General features: G+C 41.1%; 1 protein-coding gene across 4 annotated transcripts in view; it reads left to right on the top strand.

The window, feature by feature from the left end:
- The window catches only part of USP13 (ubiquitin specific peptidase 13), a 49778-nt gene that overhangs the window by 7748 nt on the left and 14990 nt on the right, over positions 1-27040 (top strand). For all 4 annotated transcript variants that reach the window (XR_015805763.1, XM_014871540.2, XM_088170972.1 and 1 more), the window contains exons 2-10: positions 1930-2055; positions 6069-6129; positions 15139-15260; positions 15682-15824; positions 16021-16205; positions 20685-20779; positions 22372-22559; positions 24041-24112; positions 24369-24462. Coding sequence is in view for 3 of the 4 variants with exons in the window: in XM_014871540.2 (XP_014727026.1) it covers positions 1930-2055; positions 6069-6129; positions 15139-15260; positions 15682-15824; positions 16021-16205; positions 20685-20779; positions 22372-22559; positions 24041-24112; positions 24369-24462 (1086 nt within the window). In the remaining variant the exon portion in view is untranslated. The remainder of the gene's footprint in view (positions 1-1929; positions 2056-6068; positions 6130-15138; positions 15261-15681; positions 15825-16020; positions 16206-20684; positions 20780-22371; positions 22560-24040; positions 24113-24368; positions 24463-27040) is intronic.

Here is a 27040-nt window from a genome sequence, read left to right as displayed (position 1 = left end):
CCTACAGATTGGAATGATAAGGGAAGACAATGTTTATACATTACTTTATCCTAAACTTCATACTACAGGTCTGTTGCATCCTCAAGCAAGTATGAGGGGGAAAAAATACCCAGCTAAAGTTCCTGGTTTTGTCTATGAGAAAAAGTTATGCTTTTCTGGTGTAGAATAGTGTCTCCAGTACTTTAGATAAGCTGTCTTCCTCCAGCATAACTTTGACACATATCTAAAATGAATGTCAAGTACAAAGATTTACATGCCACAGACAATGTAAAATTTCATTCCTTCCAGAACTGTTTGTCTGCTCAGTGGGGTTAAATTAACCAGCACAAAGTTTGTCTTAGATCACAGACAAGTGGTTTTTTGAGCACCACGCAGGGGCTTAATCCTTTACTCAGCCATCTCCAAAGGTGTCTTTTTCACACAGGCCTCTGTTTTACTGTGACCTTTTGGACTTTTGAACAGTCTGTCCACTTCTTTCCAAGCTGTGGGAGAGAACACTCTGCCTGTGTTCTCTTGGAGAAACAACTGTTTTGTTAGTAACCACAACCAACTTACTCAGACTCTGCATTTAGCTCCTATACTGAAAGTGTCAGGTTGTTGTCATAGGCTGCCTCAGAAACACTTCAGTGGTCTCTTGGATTCCCTCCAGAAAAAAAGAGAATGATCTCCAAGAAAACAAAACTTTAAACAAAGTTCCTGAGGCCCCAGAGTGACAACACTGTGTATTTTTATTTAGACTGGGTACTTCTAGGATCTTCTTGTAGAGGACACATCCATGACTTTCTCACAGAGAGAGGTAACACAGTAAGATTTGGAATGCAGGATAAAGGAGCAGGCAGTATGTATGTGGCTAATATGACTTGCTTCTGGAGATGGTGATCTTTACTTTCATATATATATTTATAATTTACTTCTGAGGTGCCTATGAATGAGTGTAGTTCATGTTGTTCTTTAGAGAATTTAACACAAGATGTCCTGTGCTATCCAGTAACACAAACATGCTCACAATAGAAGGAAGGTCATGGAGCTTCTGAAAGGCTCAATCTTTGCTATGCATCACCTACTCAAAACAATACATGTTAGAGGGCTTGAAAAAATTGATCCAACACCAATGAGCAGATGACTGAAAGTCCTCCTGGCAGTCTGATGCAGGAGAGATCTTAGAGTGGTGCTAAAATTGAACAAGACTCAGTTTTAGGGAGAGGAAAAAGTGATGCCAGGCTATGTTACTGAAATGTCAGCATTGTGATCAACACCAGGAGTATATATCTTTGTATTTCCTTTGTAATGTCATTGTCTCCAAGATCTGTAGTTGCATGAATGGAGAGGATCCCTGACAGATACTGAAGAATCCACACACAACACTTGCCAAGTTTTTGTTAGCCAGTTTTAAGGGCTGTAAGGTCGCTTGAGATCTTTTTTCCTCAGACAGGATTGTGATCAATTGTAGAAGTTGTAACAGAGTCCCAGGACCATCAACTCTGCTGTGCTTCTGGTTTGGAATGGTGTTTTTGCAATCAAATGCCCACAAGAAATTCTGCTGTTTCAAATAAATGCTGGTGCTTATTTCTGTGCTTTACAAATTTCTGTGCCTATGAACCTCTGTGTGTTGGGCACTCGAGTGGAATTTTTCAAGACTAACTTCTAGACTTCCAATTTGGACACTCACTAACCTGTGGTTGCAAGGTAACTCATTTCAAAGAGTTTCAATAGGCTGTGGGATGATGTGTTATGATATGTGACATGATGGTAAAGTTTCTTAGAGGACTGATAATGTAAACACCATAATATGCTGTGGAAGCCATATTTTAAGTATGCGCCCGATAACAGAAGGGGTCTGCAATTCTTGGGTTTTTTTCCTGTGTGCTGGGTCCTTCCTGTCCTGTTCAGTTCCTTCCCTGCTGTAACTGTTTGTGTCATTGTTTGTAGGATTCAGAAGGAGGTCTCTATGTGTGCATGAACACGTTTCTGGGATTTGGAAGGGAGCACATCGAGAGGCATTACCGGAAAACAGGACAGTGTGTCTACCTGCACCTGAAACGACACGTGGTAGAGGTGAGACTTGTGGCTTCCCAAAGAACTACCCCAGCAGTTCTGTGTGTCTTGTGCTCATTTGGGTAATGCATTTCAGAAACTGACCCAGTCCTGAGTGGCTGAAATGCACATGTTCAGATTTGAGGCTGGATATCAAATCCAGGTGCTTGGATCCCAACCAGCCCTTGAGCTTCAGTTCTGAGATGAATCAAAAGCCCTAAAGAGTCAGATCTTAAAGGCAGCTCCTTCCTGACTTTCACTGATCTTTTTCACTTCTCATTTCTGTGTATCACATACATATTGTCTGCATGTTATGTGCACACTGTACATAGCTAAATACTTTTCTGAAACCTGCCTTTCAAGTGTACTGGGTTTGGCTCAGATTTGGCTGGAAGCTGCTGAGATACATTTTTCATATGAGGTTTCATCTCAAGGTGACAGGACTACTTTTCATCCTAAGATTCCTGTACAGTTAAACCCTGACCTGAGATTTTAAGCTTAGCTTAAATTGATGCTGGATTCTAGAGACACACACTGCCCCTCATTTAGCCTTTCCCCACACGTAGATGTGCACATGCAACCTCATTTTCACTGCTCCTCCATACCATGACTGTAATCAGCAGTCACTTATAACCTGAGGTTTATAACCTCTATTTGTGGTTTGTCTGGCATCTTTGAAAGACTCTTAATTACTTCTGATCTGAGCTATATGGAAGGCACTGGGTTTGCTTATAGCTCACTCTCCCATAAGCTCTGTCTCTATTGACAAGTTAGAGGGCTTAAAATAGCTACTTGGAGTGGGTTAGAATCCTTGTTTCTCATTCTACAGCCATGCTTCTCCTGGGTGATAAAGGCCTTGGGTTATGTAGAGTGCCCTGACCACTTATCTTACTTCCAGTAGAGGACTGTTCATATTTTACCAGAATTACAGGAAGGTGGATTGCATGTCTTCCAGGATGAGATGGTAAATGACGTTTGTTATACTTTAGGATTGCCTTTCCTTCTAAGGGCAATACCAACATTTTCCTTCACTCCGTTAACTGAGGTTTTGCAGAGCCTACCCTGGTTTTAGCAATGGTTTTTCTGACTGAATTTAACACCTGAAAGATTCTATCTAGAGACAGATGGGCAGAAATCCTGTCAGCTTTCCTTGTATATAACTTTCTTCCATTAAGTTAAGATAAACTGGGGTTAAAATGCGACCTCAAAAGTTCCTTTTGTGATAAAGATTATGCTGAAGAACTCCAAAATGGAAAAACAAATATTCCAACTGTTGTTTGGTGTTGCAAACCCCTTTGATTGAAGAAGTTCAGTGGTTCCTGTTTTTCTCTGGGTGACTCATGATGTAGCAGAGGGGGCTCTGTGCTGGAAGGTGGCAACGTTCTGGTTCTCTGGGTCATGTGGCAGGAAACAGGGTTTGACTACCCAGTGCAGGTGAATATTGCATCATCTACTAGGGCTCATAGCCAGGATTCCCCATATATTAGCTGTGGATTTCTTTTTTGTGCCATGACTATTTACTTATGAAGTGCTATCTCTGTTTTCCTTTGAGCAATGTGAAACATCAAGTGTTTTATGAAGTGTCTGGCACATGCTCCATTGTGATTTTGGTTTTGGAAGCCAAGCTTTTAATGGTGTAGGATACAGTAAAGCCAGAGGCATTGGATGTGCTATCTTAAGATTCTTATAGTGAGGCTGCTATTCCTGCCCGTGGTTCCCTTGGCATCATCCTTGCAGAATGCACTGCATTGCTGCAGAAATCCCGGGTTGCTTCCCAAGATGTTTGGAATAAATATCAGTTGTGTATCTTGTCACAATTCAATTAGAAAATAAGGGTCACATCATCTGCCTGCTGGCTCAAGTAGAGCTGGAACATCTGCCCATGGCAACTCAGCACCAGAGGCATCTGCTGAATCATCAGAGATGGGCACAAGTTATGGAGCACCCTCTGGTAAAATTCGTAGCTAAATAAAGGAAATGGATCTTTATTTTTCCTTTTCCACAGTTACATTCTTGAGAATTTTTAAATCAGCCTCTTTCCTGTAGTCCTATGACTTATATACGACTGCCTGGGTGCTGTTCACTTCCAGGCTGAGCTTTAGCTTGATGCTGTAGTGATACCTCAGCCCTGTTGAAAACACAGGGCAGAGAAGCACAAAGAATTCCTGCAGGGATAGGTTTCTGGATGGTATCCAGGGATGATGGTGTTATAAAAAGTGAGAGACAGCAGAACAGGCTGCACTGTCTCCTTGTCCAAGGAGCATCACAAATGGAATTTAATGCCACTGCTGATGCCTCGTGTCAGTCCCATTTGTTGGGTGTGTCACTTCTGTTAGAAACAAAAATGTTTCTCACATTTTTGAATGTGAGAGTGTTTTCAGTGATTTCTGACAAGGTAAAAAATGACTGTCAGGTTGTGGGTGTTTCAGGAGTATTGAGTATCTTCAATTCTGATGTATTTGTATTTGGAAAAATCAAACTGAAATCATTGCCAGCCTGAGTTAAATATAAGCACTCTATGTGAATTCTTTCTCTTTGAAATCTCTAGTCTTAATGACTTTCACAATATCACACTTGGTGACATCAGAATTATATTGGAACTTCTTAGTATTGGAAAAAACATTTTTTTTTCATTCTGGAAATATAGTCCTTGGAGAATGTGTAATTTATTCATAATGTATTTGCAATTGGGTTATGTTGTTTCTTGCTACTGCTTTTTAAAAAAGATGTAAAATACATTTAAAATAGATTCCTGACTACTTCCTTCCACTTGTTAAATTCTAGTAGCATTAAAGAAAGAACTGTTCTGCATGTTATTTTCAGTTCATTGAGGAATTTTTATTTTTATTTTAAGTGCTGGAGTTCCAACCCTGACTTTTCCCAGGGGCTTTTCTACGTGGATAATGGATTCTGTTCTTAAATGCAGCCAAGGGGTGTTTGTTGGCATCTGCTCTTTCTAAGAATGGAAAATTTTCCTATGATGTATAAGACCTCACTGATGATTAAAGCAGTTTGCTTAGGCCAAAGCTTTATTTACATGGTGAAGGGAACCACCCAAAATATGTGACCCTTTTGCCTGCGAAGGGGCAGAGGGGAACATGAACTTTCCCTGTAGGCTGACAGGTTCTTGGCTGGTTTCTCTCCACCTGTTGTATCCCAATATTATTATTTAAAAAAAAAAAAAAAAGTTGCCTAACAACCTTGCTAGTTACACTAACATTACACACTACATCATGCATCATATTGGCACCAAATAGCCACAGAGGCTTTTTTGATTTAATTCGATTTAATGGTTCTGTTTAATAAACAGCTTAAGGACTGAGTGCATTGACTTTGACATTTCCTCAGTTAGTTGTGTTTTCCCTTGCATTCTGAGGTATTCTGAACTGAAAAAGTAGTGAAACTTAATCTCATTTGAAAGTTACTGTTTTCTGCTATGGTCCTTAAATTAAAAAATACAATAAAATCCCCCACTAAACAATTGCTTGGGTGTTGTCAAGTTTCCTCCATACTTTCTAATATTTAGAAAACATGGTGTTAATATGGATTAATGGATGCAGGTGTAGATCCTGATGGAAAGGGCATTTTTTTTCTGGATAGAGGAAAATGCACCAAACTAACAGATCAAAGCAAAGTGGTCCTACTGGAATTAGTTATGAAGGGTTGAATCCTTTATGCAGATAATAGCCTTTTCTTCTCTCTAATTCAGCTTTTAGTCATTAAGAAGTACTGTTAGGGATCTAGTGGAGAGAGTTTTGAGAGGTGCTGGGTGTCTGTGTCTTGGTGACAGAACAGCTGTCGCCCATGGTGGCTGTGAGACACTGATGAATTGCTGGCCAGCCAAAAGGGAAGGGCTCAGGTGGAGGATCCCTCACTCCATGGGGGTAGACAGGGATGAGCCCCAGTGCCAGAGGTGAGCAGAGAGTGTTTGCATTCTTGCTCATCAAAGACTGTGATTTGATAGGAGCGGTTAATTGCAGATTTACTGTTGTCTCACTTGATGCATTTTTAATTGTTTCTTTCTCTCTTTCCAGAAGGTACCAGGAGCATCTGGTGGAGCTTTACCAAAAAGGAGGAATGCTAAGCTATTTTTAGGTATTGTGAGCAGCTGCTTTCACACAGTCCTTTTCTGACCCTGTCTGCATGTGGACTTGGGTTCTGCCCACCATTGTGTCTGGCTTTGGGGCTCCTTTTGGGTTTTCTTTTCCTGCTGTTTGTTTTGGTTTGCTTTTTAACTTTCGGTTATAGCTTTTAAAGTTTTTCCAAGCAAATAAGTAATTCTTAACCATTTTTGTGCATATTGGGAAATGTGTGTATATATACATGAAACGTTTCAGTGTAAAATAGATCCTTAAGTACTCTGAAACAGCCTAGGCTTTGAAAGGCACTTTTTTACTAATTCTGTCCCTTCTCTCTCTGTAATTTCCACAAAGCACTCCTTTATTAGAATGTTGACCCATACTTAATGTTTAGATATATTGAGGCCTCAGCGTGGCTCTGTTCTGCTCAGCAGCTGGTCATAGGAAGGGTTGTTACCATTTTAAACTTGTTACACAGGTAAATGTTCTTCAGTGATGTTGTGGTCTCTCCTGTAATGAATGCAACTGCACATACATCATGAGAATCTCTAATTCTGTTATGTCCACAGTTCTATTCCCTTGCTTCATGGAAAGCAGTTTTCTTACCGTGCCCATATCATCCAAAATCCATTTATTCAGATTACTCAGAAAACCTGAGGGACTCATAAATATGGATGAGGAGAATGTGATGAAAAGCCTGTAATCTCTCTTCTCCCACAGCTTGTGGTATTTCTCCAATTCATCCATTATTTATTGTCTCAGTATTAAGAGTGAATAGTGAATTTTTCTTCAGGTAACGAAAAGGTGAAATGTTTTCTTTACAATTGCCAATTCTTATGGCTAAAGAGAAACAATAGAATGACCTTCTGTTGGAATTGCTTTGATCTATGGAATGTGTCCCTAAGATTGCAGATTGTGTTTGATTAAATTGTTGTTGTTAATGTAAGTAAATCTTGCAAGGAGGGCTGAGAAAGAAAAAAGAATAAAAATTAAGTTAAACTTGTAGGCAGAGACTGTTACATCACAAATGCTGCTTTAAATGCCATTTACTGCCAGTTTACATTGAAAATCATGATTGTCACTGGAGGCTTATAAAATAGTTGGTTCACAAACAAAGCTGGCTGCAGTGCAGCTGTGCTTGTACAGCATTAGCAATGTGAGTGTAAATACAAAGTACAAAAGCACATTCAAGTTTTGTTCTTGCTGGTCTTCTGCATGCATCTGAAGGCTCCTCTCACTGAGGTGTGCCAGCACACAGGGTGCTGGCAAAGTGTCTCTGATATGCCACGTTGAAATCCTCAAATTCCACCCTTGTGCATGAGCATTTTGTTCCCTCTGAGTAGGTCTTGAGCAGCAGTTCCAAGGGAACTCCTGAGGGCAGTGCAGTTTCACTGAGGTGGGTTTAGGACATGGATCTATCACCATTTAATCTAGCACTTCTGGAATCTAATGCTCTTTTGAAAATGTATCTCATCTGGTCTGTTGTTTTACTGCAGTCTTCACTGCAGCCCCTGCTGGCTGGGAGTAAACTGGTAACAAGTCTACTCTGTTCCTGGAGGTAGTATTTCCATGCTTCCAAATGCTTTGTGTCCACTTCTTTGGATCAGCACATGTTACTGGTTTTGGTCATGCTTGAAGCAAAGAGCAAAGAATTTTTCCTGTCCTGTTCATAGCTGAGGAAACAAAAGCACAGAGAGGTAGCTGATTAGATCATTTTGCATGTGACAGTAGCAAAGGTGTTTAGCAAAATTTCGTGTCTTATCTTTTAATCCAACATGTTTTTCATCAGTTCAGAACTGCTGATCTCATCTAAACAGGTTGTTTTAATTCTGTCTTTCTTGTTGTGACCTTGGGAACCTATCACGGGATGGTTGGGCTTGGAAGGGACCTCTGGAGATCATCAAGTCCAATCCCCTGCCGGAGCAGGTTCATGTAGAACAGGCTGCACATGATCCTATCCAGGCATATTTTTAATATCTCCAGAGAAGGGCATTCCACAAGCTGTCCTGGCAGCCTGTTCCAGTGCTCTGTCACTTTCAAAGGAAGGAAGCTTTTCCTCATACTTAGATATAACTTTCTGTGTTTCAGTTTGTGCCTGCTGTGCCTTTTCCTGTCACTGGGCACTGCTAGAAAGAATCTGGCCCCATCCTCTTGACACCTGCCCTAAGATATTTGTGTGTACTGATAAGATCCCCTCTCAATCTCTTTTCCAGGCTGAACAGGCCCAGCTTGTCCCCATAAGAGAGATGCTTCTGTCCCCTAATTATCTTTGTACCCTCCACTGGACCCTCTCCATCAGTTCTTGTCTTTCTTGGACTGGAGAGCCCAGAACTGGATGCAATTCTCCAGGTGTGTAGCCCCCCCAGGGCAGAGTAGAGGAGGAGGAGGATGATCTCCTTGATCTGCTGGCCACACTGTTCTTAATTCCCCCAGGATACCACTGGCCTTCTTAGAGGACACAAGGGCACATTGCTGGCTCATGGTTAGTTTATCCTGGCTGATAAAGCCCAGGTATGTGACCTGCCAGGTAGGGCTTGCCCTGGCAGACAAAACCAGACAAGGATCAGTGGCTAGCTCCACCATCCCTGTGTTCCTGTATGTCCATCAATAATTCCCTGAAGGCCAGAGATTTAAGCTTTGTGTACAAAGTCAATCCAGTTTGGGCATTTGTTACATTGCTTGTTATAATCCTCTTTGATGTAAAACTATTAAAGATACTAAACCCTTCTCAATCTCCTTAGTATTAGGAAAACATCTTTTGGATGCTCACTGATTACTTTCTGGCACTGTTGCTGTCTAATAAATGCAATAGAAACACAGGCTGCTTTGACCACTCAGCTGCAATATTTATCTTTCACTAAACATGGAAAGATTCATAGCAAAGTGTGTGTGCATGTGCATCAGGTTCTTTGCATGTTTTGGTTTGGTTTTCTTTGGAGAAGGACGGAAGGTGTTTGCTGTGAGTGTTCTGTGTAATCAGGAAGCATAACAGCAATTGTTTATTGAAATGTATGAACTGCCTTTAATCTGGCTAGTTTAGATGTTGCCAGACAGTGTGGACATGACAGCTTCAGCTCAGGCTGTGCAATGTTTCAGGGAATTTGGGGTGATATTTAAAGCACACTGTTTTATTCAGTGCCTTATATGTGAATAAGAAAAACTCAGTTAATTGGGTGTACTGTGATTAAACTTATGAACTTCTGGTGAGAAGGGGTAGCAGAATTAGGGGGAAGATGCTTGTGCTGAAGGGATTGGAGGTCACGTTTTTACCGTAGTTACCAGCAGAGTCCCCCTGAGCATGTTATCTCAGGAGTTATCAGCAGAGTCTTTCAGAATGTTCTAATTATGAAGAATTAATGCAATGTAAGTGGTCTGGAAAGAGATTGAAAACTGAAGAAACAGTTTGCTGGTTGATTTTTAATTACCTAAGAGATTAAATCTAAAAGTGATTTTTAAGGTGTTACTGAGTAACTAAACAACAGATGAAGTAGTTGAAAGATGCAAAGAATACAAGAGAGGTGCTTGGACTGTGTGTGGACAGGGATGTGGTCCAAGTTACCTGTTGCTGCTCAGAGAGGTGGTTCTGAGAAATGGGGTGAATAGTTCTCTGAAATGTCAGCTCAGTTGTCAGCAGCAGTGGGAGATTGAAGTGGAACACCAGTAAAGCAACACTTTATATTTTGTTTTTTGTAATTTTGCTTTATAAATAGGAAGCTGACCTCTTTTGAATAGCGAGATTGCATCTATGCACAGTATCTCCCCCGTTTCTTTCTCAAAAACCAACTAGCAAACGCCATTCCCCCTCACCCCCAGCAAACAAAACACCTCAGGTAGATATTTGAACTCTGCATTAAGGGAGGAATCACCCCATATTTGCCTGGTTCTGGTGCCTTCTTCCTCAGCATCTGTTGATCCATGCCAGAGCCTGGACTCTCAGGTATACAGAGCTGGCAGAGTGAGTGTCATAAAACTTGTCCCTAGACAGATGTGCTGTCTCACATTGGTTACCAGAGCATCATCTGCCAGTGCAGCAACCTGTGGCAGCTCTGTTTTGAGCAAAGTCAGGGCTAACTCAGACCATCAATTAAAAGTGTTTTGAAGTCCTCAGATGATCAGCTCTGTCAGCAGGTCTGTGATTGCTGCTGAGGAGAGTATCTGTGACACACAGCAGGTTTCAGGAAGCCTTGGAAAGGAAAACTTCCACTTGGAGAGTCTGGGAGAACTTGTAAACTTGCTGAGCTTTTCCTGGATGTCACCTCCCTGCTGATGGCAGTGGATGGACATATGGCTACTGTTTCCAAGTGTAAAGACCACTCCTAAGAGTGGCTGTACTGGATTTGACCACAGTTTCACTTTGTTCTCTCAGGTCTGGTAGGCAGGAGCAGAACTCTGTTTGCAGTAAGGATGTTTTTGTTTGGAGAGCTTCTGAAGAGGGCTTTTACCATGAGAGGTTAAAGTTTGTATTTATATGAGTAAGAAGAAATAATCTGTATCTATGAATGAAAAATTGTGATGTAGGATAATTTAAGAACTTCTTGACAATATTTTTGCAATTTAGCCCAGTAAAATAGTGCATATTCCCCAGCAGCAGCACTAGAACTGATTCGCTGTTGCTTTTTAGCTTTCCATGTATGCTTGAATTGAGTATAGGATGGTGAGCAGATACCTTACACTAACAGAGTCTTAATAGTTTGCTGATTTGGGTAGAACTGTGAAAATTAGACTAGGTTAACTAAGCAGGCTAATGCTGCTGTCAAAACAGTTCTGAATTTGAATTTTCATGGTTTGGTTTTTCTTGTTTAACATGTGACTGCCAAAATTGCAAGGGATGAGGTCTTACCTAGCAATAGGAGCAACATAAAATGCTTTGGAGATGTAGCAAGCAATCTGAATATTCTTTTACAAGTACTGAATCAGCCGAATGATAAGCTTTGCTTTTCATTTTTCTGCAAAGGAAAACGTTATGACTGGAAAGTAACATTTTAAAAAAATTCTTCAGTTTTATAATTCATCTGATGAAGTTAATATTTTGTATGTGCCTGAAAGCAAATTAACTGAGTGTCTTATAGTTTGCAAAGTGCTGCTGCTTCAATTCACTATTATTTAGAGGCTTCAGGAAGAAATAATTTGATTTAAAGACCCAGGTCTCCACTTCCAAGTCAATACAAATTTGTCCATTGCTTTCAGCGAGAGCAGGATCAAGCCCAGATTCCTAAGATGTCTTTCTAGGGTTTCAAAATTAGTTGTAGACTTGCTAGTCAACATCCTCATTCAATTTTCATGTTTGTATTCCCTTTCACACACAAACAGACACGTCCATATGTGCAGGAAATCCTGTTTGGGGGTCCTGTCTGGAGTCTTTTATGCCCCTATTATTAGTGCAGTCAGTTGGTAACTTGTCTAAATCTGATCTGGACACATCCACTCCTTCTCTTCCCCTCTGCTGGGTTGGTTTCATTACAGTAGTGTCTCTCCCAGCTGCTGTTTTCAGTCAGTCCAGCAGCAGTGCATTCTCAGCCTCACTCAGTGAGGTGCAGTAAATTTACTCTACTGACCACTCTCCCAAAATAACAGCCTCAGTTGAGCCTCTCCTTTGAGGTGTCTGCTGCTGTGCTCTGCCTGGCCTCCCAAAACAACACTTACAACCTGTGCATTCCTTGTTTTGGTGGTCAAAGAGCTGAGCTGAGGCCCTCAGGAGGCATCAGAAAGGTGTTGTTACTCCACTGGAAGGAAAACAACGTCCTATGGAGGTTGACCATCAAGCTGTCACTCCTTGGAAGGATTGCAGACTGGCTGGTTGTCTTGTAGCTCAGTCTCAGAACTGAGCAAAGCCTTTTTTTTCCCCCTTCTACTCACAGTGCATCTTGGAAGAACATCCTTGGTCAAGAAACAACTTTGGATGAAGTATAGTGCTTGAAAGTTCATGCTTTTCAGTGTCTTTCATGGTAATTTTTAATCAAATATGCTCCTTTTGCATGTAGATTTCATCCTTCTCCTCTTTCCTGTAGTTACTTTCAGTCCTCCCCAAAATTCTGCACTAGAAGCTACCTGCAGACTTCACATGATGCCCAGTGGCTTCAGGGTCAAATTCTGTCCACATTTAGTGTGGGCTCCATTGCCTTCTAAAGTCACAGTCATCTGTTTTTATTATTTCTGCTCTCATGCTTTCTTAGCCTTGCTGGCTCTTGCACAGACACATAAAATAAAATGCAGGTACAATTTCTTACTAAATTTAACAGCTATGTCTCTCAGCACACAGAAGCCAAGATATAAAAATATGAGTGGTGTGCTGGGTGTTTTCAACTGACATCATTAAGGGGTCCCTCTGAGTGTCCCTAAAAGGGATTAGTTTATATGGTCACCTGCTCTGTATGGAGGGATTTCAGTCTGTGACCTTAGAAGTCCATTTCACTCTTATGTACTGGGTCTGGACCCTGAGAAACTGTCTTCAGAGTGAAAAGGCAGTGCCTTTTAATTCCTGGTCAGAGGGAGTAGGTGTTGGGTGGAAGTGTACCAGTTTTAGATGGTCCCCTTCAAAAGGGGAATTTTAAATCCTCGTGGTGTTTCCCAGGACAGTTATGAAGCTTTGTACATCCTTCTTTAAAATACCAAGTGGGATGCTGCCATGTTGGTGCGTCAGGCAAGAAGAGTCCCATGCTGATGGGATGCTTTTCTGCTGATAGGAATGCCATGAAGCCTGAGGGGTAAAAAGGAAATTCCCTTCCCTGCCCATTGCACACAGGAGGCTGGAGCTCCTAAGCATGTGAAGTCCTTAGATGATAGCAGATTGCTAATAGGATATTCTGTCTTTCATCCCTGGATCACTGGTTCAGATGAAGGTCAGGCCTTTAGCAGCACTAAAGTCTCTATGGTTTGGCTGCTGTCTGGCTTGGGAGATGAGCTGCAGTGTGTGTCTGAATTTTGAACACAGGCAGCCATATGATTGCTGTTTCTCTAAGGGGGTTGCAGGTGTTTAAATTGATGTCCATAGCACAGGGCAGCGAAGATCAGTGGGTCTCACACATGTCCCCATCTCCTGTGGCTGCTGTGAGCTGGTGCCAGGTTCCCTCTGGTGGCTGAGGCACTGTGTGACCACAGCCCTGCGCGAGCTTTCACTGCCTCCAAACCTGCCTGAGCACACACTGAGCTTTTATCCTCTCTGAGGAACCTCTCTCCTGTTTAGGAACTGGTCAGTACTTTCGGTTTTGTTGTTCTGGCCACCATCAAATTTCTGGCATTAAGTGAAGATTCCCTGTGATATGTTGCTGTATGCACCACCAGCTTGGAGATACTGAGTTTCCTTGTTCCACAGAGCAGAACAGCTGTTAAAAACTGCATCTGTGGAGATTCACTCCTGTATCAAACACAGGACTGTAACACTGAGAAAGAAGCCTGGAGTAAAGTGAGGGATCATTATGAAAATGGTGCGATTTGGGGAATTAGTAATGAATTAGTACATTCTCTGAAAATGTCATGCTTTCAGTATGAGAAAATGTTCTTGCTTTTGTGTCTGTGTTGAGCTGATGAGAAAGGACCTTTTTTGGTTGCTGGTGGGGGAGAGTTCATGTTGCTGAAGTCACTGACAGTGGGTGTTGTCACCTCTGGACTGCCTGGTGCAGCAGGTGAGCCAAGAGTTGATGTTCTTCTCAAGAGCTGTTCTCTCCAGGTCAAATTAAAATATATTCTGATACTTGTTTTATCATTTGGGTTGCTCAGTCTGTTACTGCTCACTGGGTAAATAGAGGGCTCAGTTTTCTGAATCTGGCTTCTGTCATCCTCACCTCTCTCCCAAACGTACATTCGAGATTTTAGGCATTCCCAGGGTGCAGTGGTTGTTGCCAATGCTCATTTAGGATTGAGTGACTCATTAAGCATCTGCTTGTACTAGGGGGAAAATTAACTTTGGCTACTGCTAACACATCTCTTTTTTTGGTTGGACCTTATTCTGTCAGTGACTGGTACGTCAGAATACAGTGGATCCCACATGTCCAGATGGGAGAAGGATCCATATAATGCCATAGTTGTCTGGGCAATTCTTGCAGTTGAATCTTGTAAAATTTCTGACATGTGCATGTTTGGTCTTAACTTTTTCATCTGTCCTAGGAAGAACAGAACAATATTTTAACTCAGTCTTGTCACTATATGATAATTAATTAATAATTCTATTTTTTCATGGAGCTAGAGACACAAACACTAGCCATTTAATTCCCAATATACCCTCCTGCTTCTCTCTGGGTCCACATATTTCTGGGCAAACATTTTAGCTGATGTTGCTTGGTCAAAGCTCATCTTTAACAAAAGAAGTCATTCTTGCACCAGAAGAAAAATGTACACAAACACTGTGGAGGGCTTGACCTTCAAAGGAAAGCTTTAGTAGCTAATGAGTGCTTTCTAAACAGATAGTTACCCTGGTTAAAGAGTGGAGTTAGCAAGAGAGGGATATTGTTGATGTCACTGTACTTGCTGTAGCTATTTGAGACTATGGTTGAGACACAGGGATACTTCAGCCATGGACATCTTTGTGGGAGGAATGGCCACAGGTTCAGGGTGAATGGGAGCCTCAGCATGTTTCAGCCAGGTCTGTGATCTGGAAAATGTGAGGTGCTCTTTTTATTTGTCCTCTGCAGTTTGGGCATGTGTAGTGCGACCTGGTCTCCATGCTTTATACCGTTTAAAATTCTGGCCAAAAGGCACAGAGTATTGCATCCTGATTTTGTCCAAAAGGAGCAGAATTTTGTTTGCTGCTTTGCAGAATGTGATGTCTGCAACAGTGCACTGCTTGCAGAGAGCACATAGATGTGCTACATCTGTGATTTGGGATGGCATTAAGTGGAGATTTTGGTCCTCAGAACATTCTCTTGCAGGATGGTGAGATTTCATTTTAGATCAGAATTTCACAAATATTTCTAGCCAGAGAAACCACTGGCTGATGCTAGGCAAGCAATATTTATAGTGGTACCCCTGTCACAGTTTTGGAACCTTGATCATGGGATAATCTCCTAACATTCCCCATCTTGTTTTCCAGATCTGGAGATAAGCAGTGATCTCAACAGTGATGACTTTGAGTATGAAGATGAAGCAAAACTTATTATCTTTCCTGATCACTATGAAATCTCATTACCCAACATAGAAGAGCTACCAGCATTGGTCAGTGAGTGTATGAAAGTGGTCATAGGAATTGTCTCCTATTTCTGTTTTTATCAGGATGATGCCTCGTTTTCTTATGTGCAGTGCTTGTTTGGACATAAAGATCTTTCTTTACCAATTATAATAGAGTGTCAGTCATTTTTAAAAGTTATCTTTGTCTTTGTTTCTTGGATTTCCTTCTGTCTCCTGTATTCCTTCCCTTGTTATGGTGCCAACTTGTCCTTGAAAATCTCGCATAGTACACGTGCTTACTCTCCTGCTAAAATAATGATGACAGTCTAAAAGATTAGATGCATATTTGAGTATATAAATAGCTCTACTGATAAGCAGTTCTGTATGTGGTTAGCAATAGGCTGAATGCCAGGTTCTGTCCAGTCACTGAGTCCTGTAAGGCTTTGACTGACATACATTTGTCTTGCAGGTGACGATAGCTTGTGATGCACTCCTCAGTGCAAAATCACCCTACAGGAAGCAGGAATCTGACTCCTGGGAAGAAGAACTGCAGGCATCTAAACATGCTAAAACACTTGTACAGTTAGACAATGGTGTTAGAATTCCCCCCAGGTGAGGGCAATAAGGTTTGTTCATGTAGACTCTCTAATTCAGTGCAGGGTAACTGAACTAAGGGCACGTTTCCCTTGTGTGACTCTGGGCTGGGTGTGTGGGTTGGTTTGACCTGCCAGAATGGGAAATACAGAATACAGAAATGCTGGCTCCTGCCTTACACATCCCTGCTGTTTGTCCCTGCTTTGTCCCACAGTGGGTGGAAGTGCTCCAAGTGTGACCTGCGGGAGAACCTGTGGCTGAACCTGACCGATGGCTCTGTGCTCTGTGGGAAGTGGTTCTTCGATGGCAGTGGGGGCAATGGGCATGCCATGGAGCACTACAAGGAGACAGGTTATCCCCTGGCAGTGAAGCTGGGAACCATCACTCCTGATGGAGCAGGTAGCCATGTGGCATGTTCTGAGATGAGGTACCTTCTGTGCATGAGACTGACAGGGTGTATCTATCACCACCTGGGTTTGTGCTTCTAGTGCAAGTGTTTGAGAGTGGGAAAGGAAGCTCTGTGAGTCTGTGAATGTTGCTCAGGGTTGAGGGGAATGACACACACTCCATTCTGAGAAAGCCCATACCTGTTTCATTTTATATTTTCTATAAATATTTTTGGAGTGTTTGCATAATACTAGGCTTATAACATAAGAATGGTATTAGTGTAAAACAACAGAATCTGGAGGAACAATATCTTTTAGTTCTGCTACATTTCCTAGGGCAAATGGCTCAACTTTGTATAATGAAGAAACAATAACAGAGTAATGAGCTTTTTTAATTTAAAAGTCTGATTGTAACAGCATGTATGGGTTTTTTAATCATAGTGGAAACTCCTGTTTTTCCTTGTTGAACAAAATGTTGCTGAAACAGTCTAATGAACACTCATCTTCATGGGGCTACTGTGATGCTCATTTGTAAAATGTGTGATGATCTTGAGGGGGAAAAAAGCTGTGGCTGTATCCTTGTTTGCATATTCTCCAAGTGTCGTGTTCTGTGGTGTTGCTGCAGAGGAGATGATGGTGTGTGAAGATTAGATGGAATAAAAACATGAGGAGCTGAAAAAGTCATAAGCAAAGAGATCTTTTGTTGCAGCTGCATGGAGAAGTAAAAATGGAAGAACACATAGCATGATTATATTTTGGCTTTAGTGCTTATGACTAAGAGATGAAAAATTGCTGTTTAGAGCAGCCCGTTTTTATAACAAGCATCAGTTGAGAGCTTTTCGAAGTCCTATTCAGTGTTGAGGAAAGGCGACTGTAGTCAGATTCAACCAGCTGTGCCACAGAAACACTAAGCAAAAAACATTTTTTTCTCCCCCAGATGGAATATTACTTCCTTGCATAAGCCTGGTCTTGGATAATTTCTGTCCAAATCTCTCAGTTATTGAAGGTGTTTAGGATTTGCCCAGCTGTAGGTTTCAACTGCATCTACAAAACAAACAGGATATTCTGTAGTGGGAGGGTTTTTTTAAATTTTTTTCTTTTCTTTCCCATCTTTAGCAGCAATACTTGTTTCCTTATGGCTTCTGTCCTTGTGCCTCCCACTGATCAGCTGCTTCCTCTCTTATGTGGCCTTTGGGATAACAAAGGACAGGCTGTCATCCCTCCCTCTGAAAGAGAGGCACCAGCTGTTCTCCACAGACCTTTGTTCTTCTGGATGATGTTTACTTGGTTTCCCTATAGAAAAGTCTTCCCTCCCCCAACCTTCCTTGTTCCTTTTCAGTAATTATTCTGTCTCTGATCTATGTTTCTGTAGTACTCATAACCCCTCGATGGAGTTGGGTGATAGATGAGCTTCAGGAAAGAGGCTCTGTGGCTGATGGTGACACAAAATCTGTCTGTTTTCTGCTTCCCTGGGTTAAAGGTGAAGAGGTGATGATACAGGGGTAATAATTTATTCCTTTTTTCACACCAGTAGGAAGGAGAAAAAGAGGTGGTGCCAGTATTCCACTGACACTCACCCTGTGTGTACATAGAGGAGAGCTCTTTGTCTTGCCCTGAGCATTCTGTGCTGTGCACTATGAAAGGTTTCTGAGGCATTAGTCCTATTTTGTAGCATTCTATCAGCAGACACATCTGGGGTCAGGGCAGAAATTGAACCAAGCTTCTTTTTACCTTGGACAGAATGCATCAGGGAGTCAGAAAAGTTGTTTGCCTCAGTAGGCTGAACACTGGGTGGACTGTCCTACCTGCTGCCTCTCTTGACAGTGCCACTAGATTTTATTTCCAGTCATTGTGAGGTTGCTTTTTTTGGAATAGATTGAGGCATGGAATTGGGAACTGGCAATGGGAAACCCCTTGTGATCAGTGCTTGAAGGAGTTACTTTGTGAATGCTAATCTTAGCAGTTGTCAGATATTTTGGGGGGATCTTGAGCCACTTCTTTCTTTAGAGACAGTGTTACCATTACCTTTTACCCTCTAAGTAGGAAGGAGAGATGTCTACACAGTCAGAACAGGTGTATATCTTGAGCTATGGAAGAAAATGAAGTCAAGTAGCATTGACATTTTTATTTTCTTAAAATAATATGAATCATAATGACTATTACCAGGAAAAGGATTTCCACCCAGGGAATGGTTGGGAACTGGAAGAATATCTCCAGGGAAGTTCTCACAGAACCAAGCCTGAGTTCAAAATGTATTTGGGCAACAGTCTCAAGCTCATGGTGAGATTCTTTGTGTGTCCTGCACAGGGCCAGAAGTTGGACTGGATGACACTGATGGGTCCCTTGATTTTTTCTCTGTTTAATAATATTCTGTTTGCATGTGTCAGATTTTTCTTGGTGGGTTTTTTTCCCCTTTTCCACTCATCCCTTTTCCCCCTTTCTCACTCTAATGACACCCGGTCCTTGTGTGTCACCTTTGCTGACTCATCTACATTCCTCATCTGCTGCTGTATGACAGCACTGCAGACCTGTATTTGGCAGCTCTGTATCTTCTGTCTTTGATTTTTTGAAACAAGTGAATTCTTTCTCCATGAATTTAAGCTTCCCAGCAGGAAGTACTGAAGTATGCCATGAGCTGGGTTTGAGCAGAACATTAGTCTTGTGTTCCATTTCTGCTGCTCTGGGCCAGTAGTCCCAGATTATTTGCTTTCTGTAGTTGTGAGAGCAGAGGGAAAACAATATCAAAAGCTTCCACACTGAGAGCAGTCACCCAAGCTCAGTTGCTGTGTAATCTCACTCCATCAGGTGTTTGAACTTTTCGGGATCTTTCTGGCTGTGCTGTGACCTCACCAGAATACTATGGGAATGCTGTGATGCCATGTGTGTGGATGAGCAGTCATGTCTTCTGGGTGCATTTGCTACCACACAGTGGAATTCCAGCAGATGGGCAGCTACAGCCACACACATGCCAGAAAGGTCACGGGCACCAATGTTATGGGGCATCTGATGGCAGATCAGCAGCTGGCAGCACAACTCAAAGCACAGCTCCCTGCTCAGAGAGGTTTTCCACAGGGCTGGTCAATGTTAAAAGTTAGTGTTTGAGTTCTTGGCTAACTTTCAATCTGTCATTTCAGTGTGGGTTTGGTACTAGCAGACTTCAAGGAGAATGCCTTTTGTTAAAGGGGATGGGCTGAGTTAGAGCCAGGCTCTGCAGCTGCCAGGAGGGACTGGGGTAAGGACCTTCCAGAAGTGATATTTGTGTTCTGAACAGACTTTATCTGTGCTCCTGCTATCTCCTCCTGCGATTGTTTCTCCTGGCTAAGCTGTCTCTGTCAGCCTGGGTCTGGTCTTATGGAGCAAGGTCACTGTGAGAAACTGCTGGGCATGAAGGAAACTTTCCTGAGGGAAATGCAGGGAAATGGCACAGGGCTTCTGGGTTTTGGTGTGAGGAGACACCAAAGCAGTCATTGACTACAGAGATGGAGACCTGATCAGAGAAAAGATGGAAGGCCTATTCAAGTGTTACAAGTGCATGTCTTATCACTTCTAGCCTTGTAGGATGCCTGCAGCTTTGTTGTTATTTGTTCAAGTAGGTGAAACCTGCTCTAAACTCACTGTCATTACAGGACTTACTAAGCAAATGCTAAAAAAGAATGTTTTACTCTCAATTTTTTTGTCCTTCTTTTGAATTTATTAATCTTGGTTTCATATTTGAAAATACCATCATTAGACATACTGCTTACCTTCACAGTCTAAACTTTGCCCTGCCAGAATGTTCATGGGCTTTTACTTAAGGCTATAAAGGCCTATCACAGAGAACTGAAATCTAAGTCTCCCATACAATAAAGCAAGACACCTTACTCAGAAAATTAGCCTTTCTCCCTAACAACAAGATTAGATTAATCTTGGAAGTCCAGTCTAGTGGTGTGTAATCAAAAAAAAACCTCTTTATTCTAATGAAGAATTTCTCTGTTCTTCCTGCATCTCTGTGTGAAAAGGACAGAAGTGGATTTCTTAAAGTGTACTAAAAATTAAAATGCTATTGTCAATAGTGAATTGGTATGATTATTCACAGCTTTAACGGGTCTATCTGCATCTAGTAGCTCTACAAAAATTCATAATCTCTTGTTGTCATGTTCAAAATGTGGGCTGGCTACATATCTGAGAACTTTTCCTGTTCCTTGCTCTCCCTACAAATTTCTTATTTTGGAAAGAGGAAATACTATGATCCCTATATATATATTTTTTTTTAGATTTTAATTCTGTGGAGGCATATAATTTCTTTTGAGGAGAGTGCTTGAGTGATAGTGTTAAGATATTTACTGAGTTGTATGGATGTCTGTGCACTTCTCTGCTGGCCAGAACCAAACTTGGAGAATATGAACAGGGAATTTTGTCTAGGTAGCCCTGTGCTGAGAATGCAATGTTGGTAAACAAAGAGCAGGGATGACATTTGATACTGGGGCTCACTGGTTTCTCCCTGCTGTTGCAGATGTCTATTCCTTTGATGAAGAGGAGCCGGTTTTAGATCCACACATAGCAAAACATTTGGCACACTTTGGAATTGATATGCTGCAGATGCAAGTGGTAGGAAATCCATCTTTTATTTAGTTTCTTGTTCACTTGTTTGTTCACTTGGGGGTGGGAGAGAAACAGGAGAAGAACGACACCTGTAGCTTGTTTGTGGTTCCTTCAGACTGTTATGACAGTATTCAGTTTTGTGAAGTTCAGCCAGCTAATTTGGGGATTATTGTCTGAGTCCTGAGTGAATCATTGCTCTCAAATCCAGAAGTTGCCTTCTGAAAGAGGTATCTTGTAGTCTTTAGTTTACATTTTTTACTTTTCCTGTGTACCATTTGTCTTCAAGATGAAGAACCTCATTCAATTAGAGAAGAATGTCTGGAATATTAAATTACAGCGAGTGAAGGAAAGCCTATTGCATGTGTAAACAGGTACAATTCATGAGCAAAAAGAAGCTCAGCAATGGATAAGTTAAAAAGTAGCTGAAAGTTCTTTATGTAAATTTCAGTTTAGGTTTTGTCAATAAATACATTAGAAAATGAGGAAAATTAATTCTCTCAAGTCTAGAAAACAACATAGTCAAAGGTGGTACATACTAGAAAGGGACTGGGGGAAAAAGATTCTCTGTGTGTCTGTATTAGTAAAGAAGTACTTTTAATAACTTGTGTCTTAGTGGATGCTGATTTCAGTTCTCTTTAAATGATGTAAGAAATCAGAATAGGATATTGTTATAAAGGCAAGAGTGGTTTTTGTCGTTGTGTTGGTTGTTTGTTTGGTTTGTTGTTTTTTGGTTTTATGTTTTTAATCCAAGCATATAACCTACTATCACTACCAGGAGAGCATGAAAATGTTAGAAAGGAACAAACCTGCTACTGGTTAAGTGTATTTCATTGTCCAAGTGGTGAGAAAATGATAATAATTGAAATAATAGAGAAGAGTTAGACTGTGTTTTCAGAACTCTTCATAATACTAGTAATATTTTTGGTATACTAATGTCCTTTTCAGGATCATGAATAAAAAGTTTATTTTCTCCAAATCATTCTGGAAAGCCTGTTTTACTCAGAAGCCTTGAAAACCTAGTCTTAACTGTTGCAAAGGTCTGTACAATTCTTTGAGAAGTGCCAAAGTAGTGCCAGCAGTAAATGACACTAGTGACCTGCACCTACAGGCTGAAGGCTGAGTGTAAAGGGTAGAAACTTCAGTGTCACAAATTATTGGCTTTTACCGTTTGAAAGAAGGGAAGAGTTCTTGGATCTGCAGCTTTTCATGTGGTTTGTTTGTTAGGAGAAGCTTCTACAGCAGCAGCTATTCCTGGCCATTACAGATGGAATAGGGAACCTGAAAAAATGCAGTGTTTGATGCTGAGGCTTGAGGTCACTGGCCTGAGAGAAGTGAAGCTCCCAGCTGGGACTGAGGTCATGACTGGGAGCACTCAAAGAGCCCGTGGCTGTGCTAAAGAGCTAAGGGTGTATTGGAGGAACAAACTGCTGCCCTTCTGACCCTCATCTTCCCCTACATGCAGGATTTACCTCCCCTTGCCCATTGATTTGGCTCTTCTTTTCTTGGAGTATAGCTCACAAAGTTGGTGGTGATGATGGCAGCAGCATAATTGTGGCAAAAGTTAAAAGAGACTAAGACGAAAATCTTGTTGCTTTCAGACAGAGAATGGGCTAAGAGATAATGACATAAAGCCAAGAGTCTCAGAATGGGAAGTGATTCAGGAAGCTGGCATGAAGCTCAAGCCCATGTATGGCCCAGGATACACTGGCATGAAGAACCTGGGAAATAGCTGCTACCTCAATGCTGTCATGCAAGCCATTTTCAGCATCCCAGAGTTCCAGCGAGCGTAAGTAGCTCCAAACTACATCTTCAAACTTCTTCACTAGGTGCTGCATTCATCAATTTGTGGTTTTCCTAAGAAAAATGTTATTTAAATTTTCGTCTCATTTGCAAACAGGTTTCTTTCAGTCAGTTCAGTGGCTGCTTGGAGGATTTAGTGATTGTTTTGGTCTGTTCTGGAAAAGGCTGGAACACAAAATCCAATCTGTCTTCAAAATAAAAGCTTACTGTCTCAACTTCAGTGCTGGGAAATCATATGCCACCTTATAAATTTGATGTCTTAGTCTTTGCTTTTTATATACAGATGCACATATCCCTGTTCACCTGGGTATCATCAGTATCACGTTAGGAGGTTTGTACTGGCCAGTGCCAGTGTCACTGCAGGAGTCATTCTGTCCTCCAATGTGATTTGTGCCAAAAACTGGCACAAACATGTTGATTCTGATCCATGCTAGTGAAAAACGCTGCTCCTGTTGCATGTGGGTCTGGCTGAGGGGGGGAGCTATCAGAGGCACGTTTTAATTGAAATAAAAAAAAATGACAAGAATAGTGTAAATGTAATCTTCCACTGAATAATTAAGAGTGTAAATGGACAAAATACTCTCAACTGGTCAAAACTGAACACATCACTGCATGGAGAGAAGCCTTTTCATAAAGGGCCGTCCATGGTTTGAAATAAAATTTAGAGTGCTCTTTCCTTCCAAAGCAGCAATAGTGTATGTGCTGGAAGTGAAGCTTTTAGATTTTGGAACGCCTCTCTGGCTTTCATGTTAGAAATTACATTCTGGAGAAGAAGAGAGAGAAAAATTGTGTTTATTTTCTCTGTTAGCCATATGGAGTATAGTCTGTAGATTCATGAAGTGCCAGCTCTTCTGCCTTCATTGTTGAAAAACATCAAAATGGACTTTATTAAGGAAGATCATTTTCCACAGCATGGTCCTGGGAATTACCTGGAGGACTTAGTGTCATCAAAATAGTGGAGAGCTTTGATGAGAGAGAGACCAGCACCATGGCCATACCTACCCAGCCTGTTTTCTCCTGTGCTCAAGGGCAGCAATGCTCAGAGAGTGCTGCTGAATGCTTCACTTTCCAACAGGCTGGCTTGAACAATGTTTCCCTTAGTATTACCAGAATTGCTTTTCTTGTGAAGCTCAATAGAAACGTTCTTTTTACATATTTTGGTCCTGATACAGACCTGAATTTACTTGGTAATGTTAGTTGGGAGTAGAAAGTACACTGGTTCTCAACTCTGCTCTGAGGTCTTGACCAACAGAATCCTGCAGCTTTTGCAAGATTAAGGAATAGAATATAAATTCCAGATGAACAACACAGCCATAATCTTTATAGCTAGAAGTTTCCAAGTAAAACCTCAATGTCCATTTCTTAATTTCTTTACTATTATTTTTGCATGATGGAAGAACTCATTGGTGTAGATTGAATCATTAAACTGCAATATTTAAATGTTTCTGCTTTGTTCCTGCTGCCCAGGTATGTGGGAAACCTTCCACGAATATTTGACTACTCCCCTCTTGATCCAACACAAGATTTCAACACTCAGATGTAAGTGACATTTCTCAGTTATTTACTTTGTCAGGTTAAATAGAATCTAAATGATTTAATGGCAGAGCAAAAGAACACCTTTTCATGAGCTCAGAAGTGAGAACATGGGAGAATGAGATTTGCCCACTTAGTTGCAGGTAACGATAGTTCATCAAGGAGTCAAAAGCAGTAAACTTCATTTTTGTTGCTTGAAATAAGTATTCTTTTCTGTTTTTCTCACCTGTTTGTTTCCACCCCACCACTTTCTTCCTCACAGGGCTAAACTGGGACATGGACTCCTTTCAGGCCAATATTCTAAGCCACCCATGAAAGCTGAGCTCATTGAGCAGGTGATGAAAGAAGAACACAAGGTATTTGCCTGAGTTTGTACAGCCTGGTAACTAGGTAAAAGTGATACCCTGAGAAAAGGGAACAGGTGCTGGGCATTGAGGATCCAGCATGGATGGGATGCTTAGCAAGGTGGAATGTGCAGATTACTAAGTCAGGGATAAATTAGTCAGGCACTATTTGTGCAGTGCATCAAAGCAAGCACTGGTTCTGCTGATAAAGTGCTCTGCTGCTCCACTGATGAGTGCAAATGTTCACAGAATTTGCAACCAGTGTTTATCTTCTCTGGGGAACAACAACAACAAAAATGTTATGCAGAGAGTCCTGGAACCAAACTTCTAAACCCTCTTTAAATTTCTAAAAGAAGTCTAAAGAGCTAAAGAATTGTTTCCAGTAAGTGTCTAACAATACTCCACTTGATTTCAGGAGAAGCTGTCTAGGTAATGCAAGATTAGGTGGTGCTGGAGGCTTTCATGGAGATGGAGGGGCCATGCAGAGCCACAGGAGTAATGCATACTTCTGCCACAGAGGATGGTGGTGGTTGTCACAGAAATAGATATTTTCCTCTACCTTCATCTATCAATTATTGACATAGGAATTTCTCCTGAAATCAGAATGCCAGTAAGACAAAGCATCTGATACAGAGTAGTTTGCATGATCTCGAAGTGGTTTGTCTCCCAAGTTATTGCTTTGTACAGTGGCAATTCACTGTTTTGGAACAGCAAATGAATCCTGCTTGTTCCCATTAAATAAAGTTCAAGACTAATCAGCACTCCACAGGGACAAAGGAATAGTGGGACAGATTTCAGCAAACTCCATACGTTGAATTTTGTCTACTGACTGACCTCCTTTCCTAAACACATACACGTTGTGACTGGAAAATACTGTGCTGGAAGTTCAAGGATCTGAATCTTTGGAATAAAGCTACCTCACCATGTTTAGCTCAGCAGCCACTATTTGATGAGGTATTGAGAACTCTTTATTGACAGATGGTATAAAACTCTGTCAGCTTGAAGTAGGCATCTACTGGCATGTAACAGTACTTGTGTTCATTAGTTCAGTTTAAAGAAGCTGAAGTTACATTCATCAGGCATTATCAGGCAATTCATAGCATATATTAGGATTTGAAACAGCTTTTACAGCTTTTTTTGCTTGTTGGACTGATGATTTATTTACAGAAAAAGTCAGGTATAGATATTTTCTCTATTCCTTCACTCTTGGAATACAAATCTATGATTTTTTCAAGTTGAAGATGCTTTTTTTGTTGTTCTTTGTGTAGCATTTTAAGTCTTAAATGTTTTTAATTGCTTCTACTTTGTGTCTATAATATCAATTATTCATTTTACTTTTATTCCTTTACTTTTTTTTCCCCTTCTACATGCAACGTTCTCAATCTTTCTGAGCCTTTGGAATTCATCCTAAGTTTTGGGGAGATGTTGCCTGTAAAAGCATTCATATGAGATCTGCATGGTCCAGCACAGTCTATATTTAGCTAAACTGTTTTGCAGCTGTTGATGGGGAAAGTATGCCAGGTATTCTGCAAATATTCATGTTTCTGTGGAGTTTAAATTTTTCACCACAGAAGTTTAGCCTGGAAATGGCAGCATTTTTCTTGCATCCACTTTAGGATTAAAAAGAGGTCGAATGCCTGAAGGGTCATCAGCCAGGGCTTGATTTTCTGCTTAGAGCTTTAACATTTCTTCTGATTTGTTGTTTTTGTTTTTTTTTTTTTTCTCTTTTATTCTGCTTGAGGTGACATTACAAGATTCAGTCCTTTTTTTGCACACTGTCACACTTGGCTTGTTTCTCTTCTTCCTGCTCAAGTGGCCGAGTACAAAGTGTATAGGTGGAAACAAGGGTTGATTCCAAACTGACTGCATTACACAGCAGAGCAAGTGTGCCACATTCTTGCTTCTGGCATAGGAAGAAGCCTGGGATGCTGTAATGTGAACTGCTTTATGCACTTTTCTTCCCAGTCCTAGTTTTGATGAAAGGCAGTTGAGGACACTGAAGAACACATAACCCAGGATGCAGAAATCCCGAGATGATCTCTCTGTCCAAACAATACTGAGACTCTGTCTCTTGATGGGAGCCTTTAAGGATCATCTTGGCCTGATGTGGTTGGTGGTGTACTGCCAAAAATTGAAAAAGCATTTAAAAATGAGAATTTGCTTCTTATTTCAGTGGGTCTAGGAATACTGCACCCTGGTAAAAGAAAGAAAAATATTTATTCTTCTAGTGTCTATTTTTTATGGCCTCCATTTCATGCTGCCTTTTCTATTTTTATATTCATATGACAGTCCAAGTGTAGTAAGGAATTAGATTGGCTGAGGTTTTAACAGCCTCTGAGAGCTCCTAAAGATTATACTTTTACTTCGATTGTCCAGAAAATTATTTGGTTTCATGGATGGTGAGGGCAGATCTGAGAAATACATTCTGACCCTTTCAAAATGTTATTTAAAAGACATGATAGCTAGTGTTGTCTTGAGGATCTGGAATGGTTGGAGAGATTCTTAAAGTGGTATAAAGGATTAGAAAGCAAAAACCAGGACTATCTTGGAAGGAAGAGATTTTCTAATTTAGGGCAGTTTCCTCCTGATG

This window comes from Sturnus vulgaris, chromosome 10 (genome assembly GCF_052056855.1).
Source record: "Sturnus vulgaris isolate bStuVul1 chromosome 10, bStuVul1.hap1, whole genome shotgun sequence".
Lineage (NCBI taxonomy): Eukaryota > Metazoa > Chordata > Aves > Passeriformes > Sturnidae > Sturnus > Sturnus vulgaris.
Note: the sequence above shows the minus strand (reverse complement) of the source record. Positions and strands in the feature narration are given on the sequence as shown.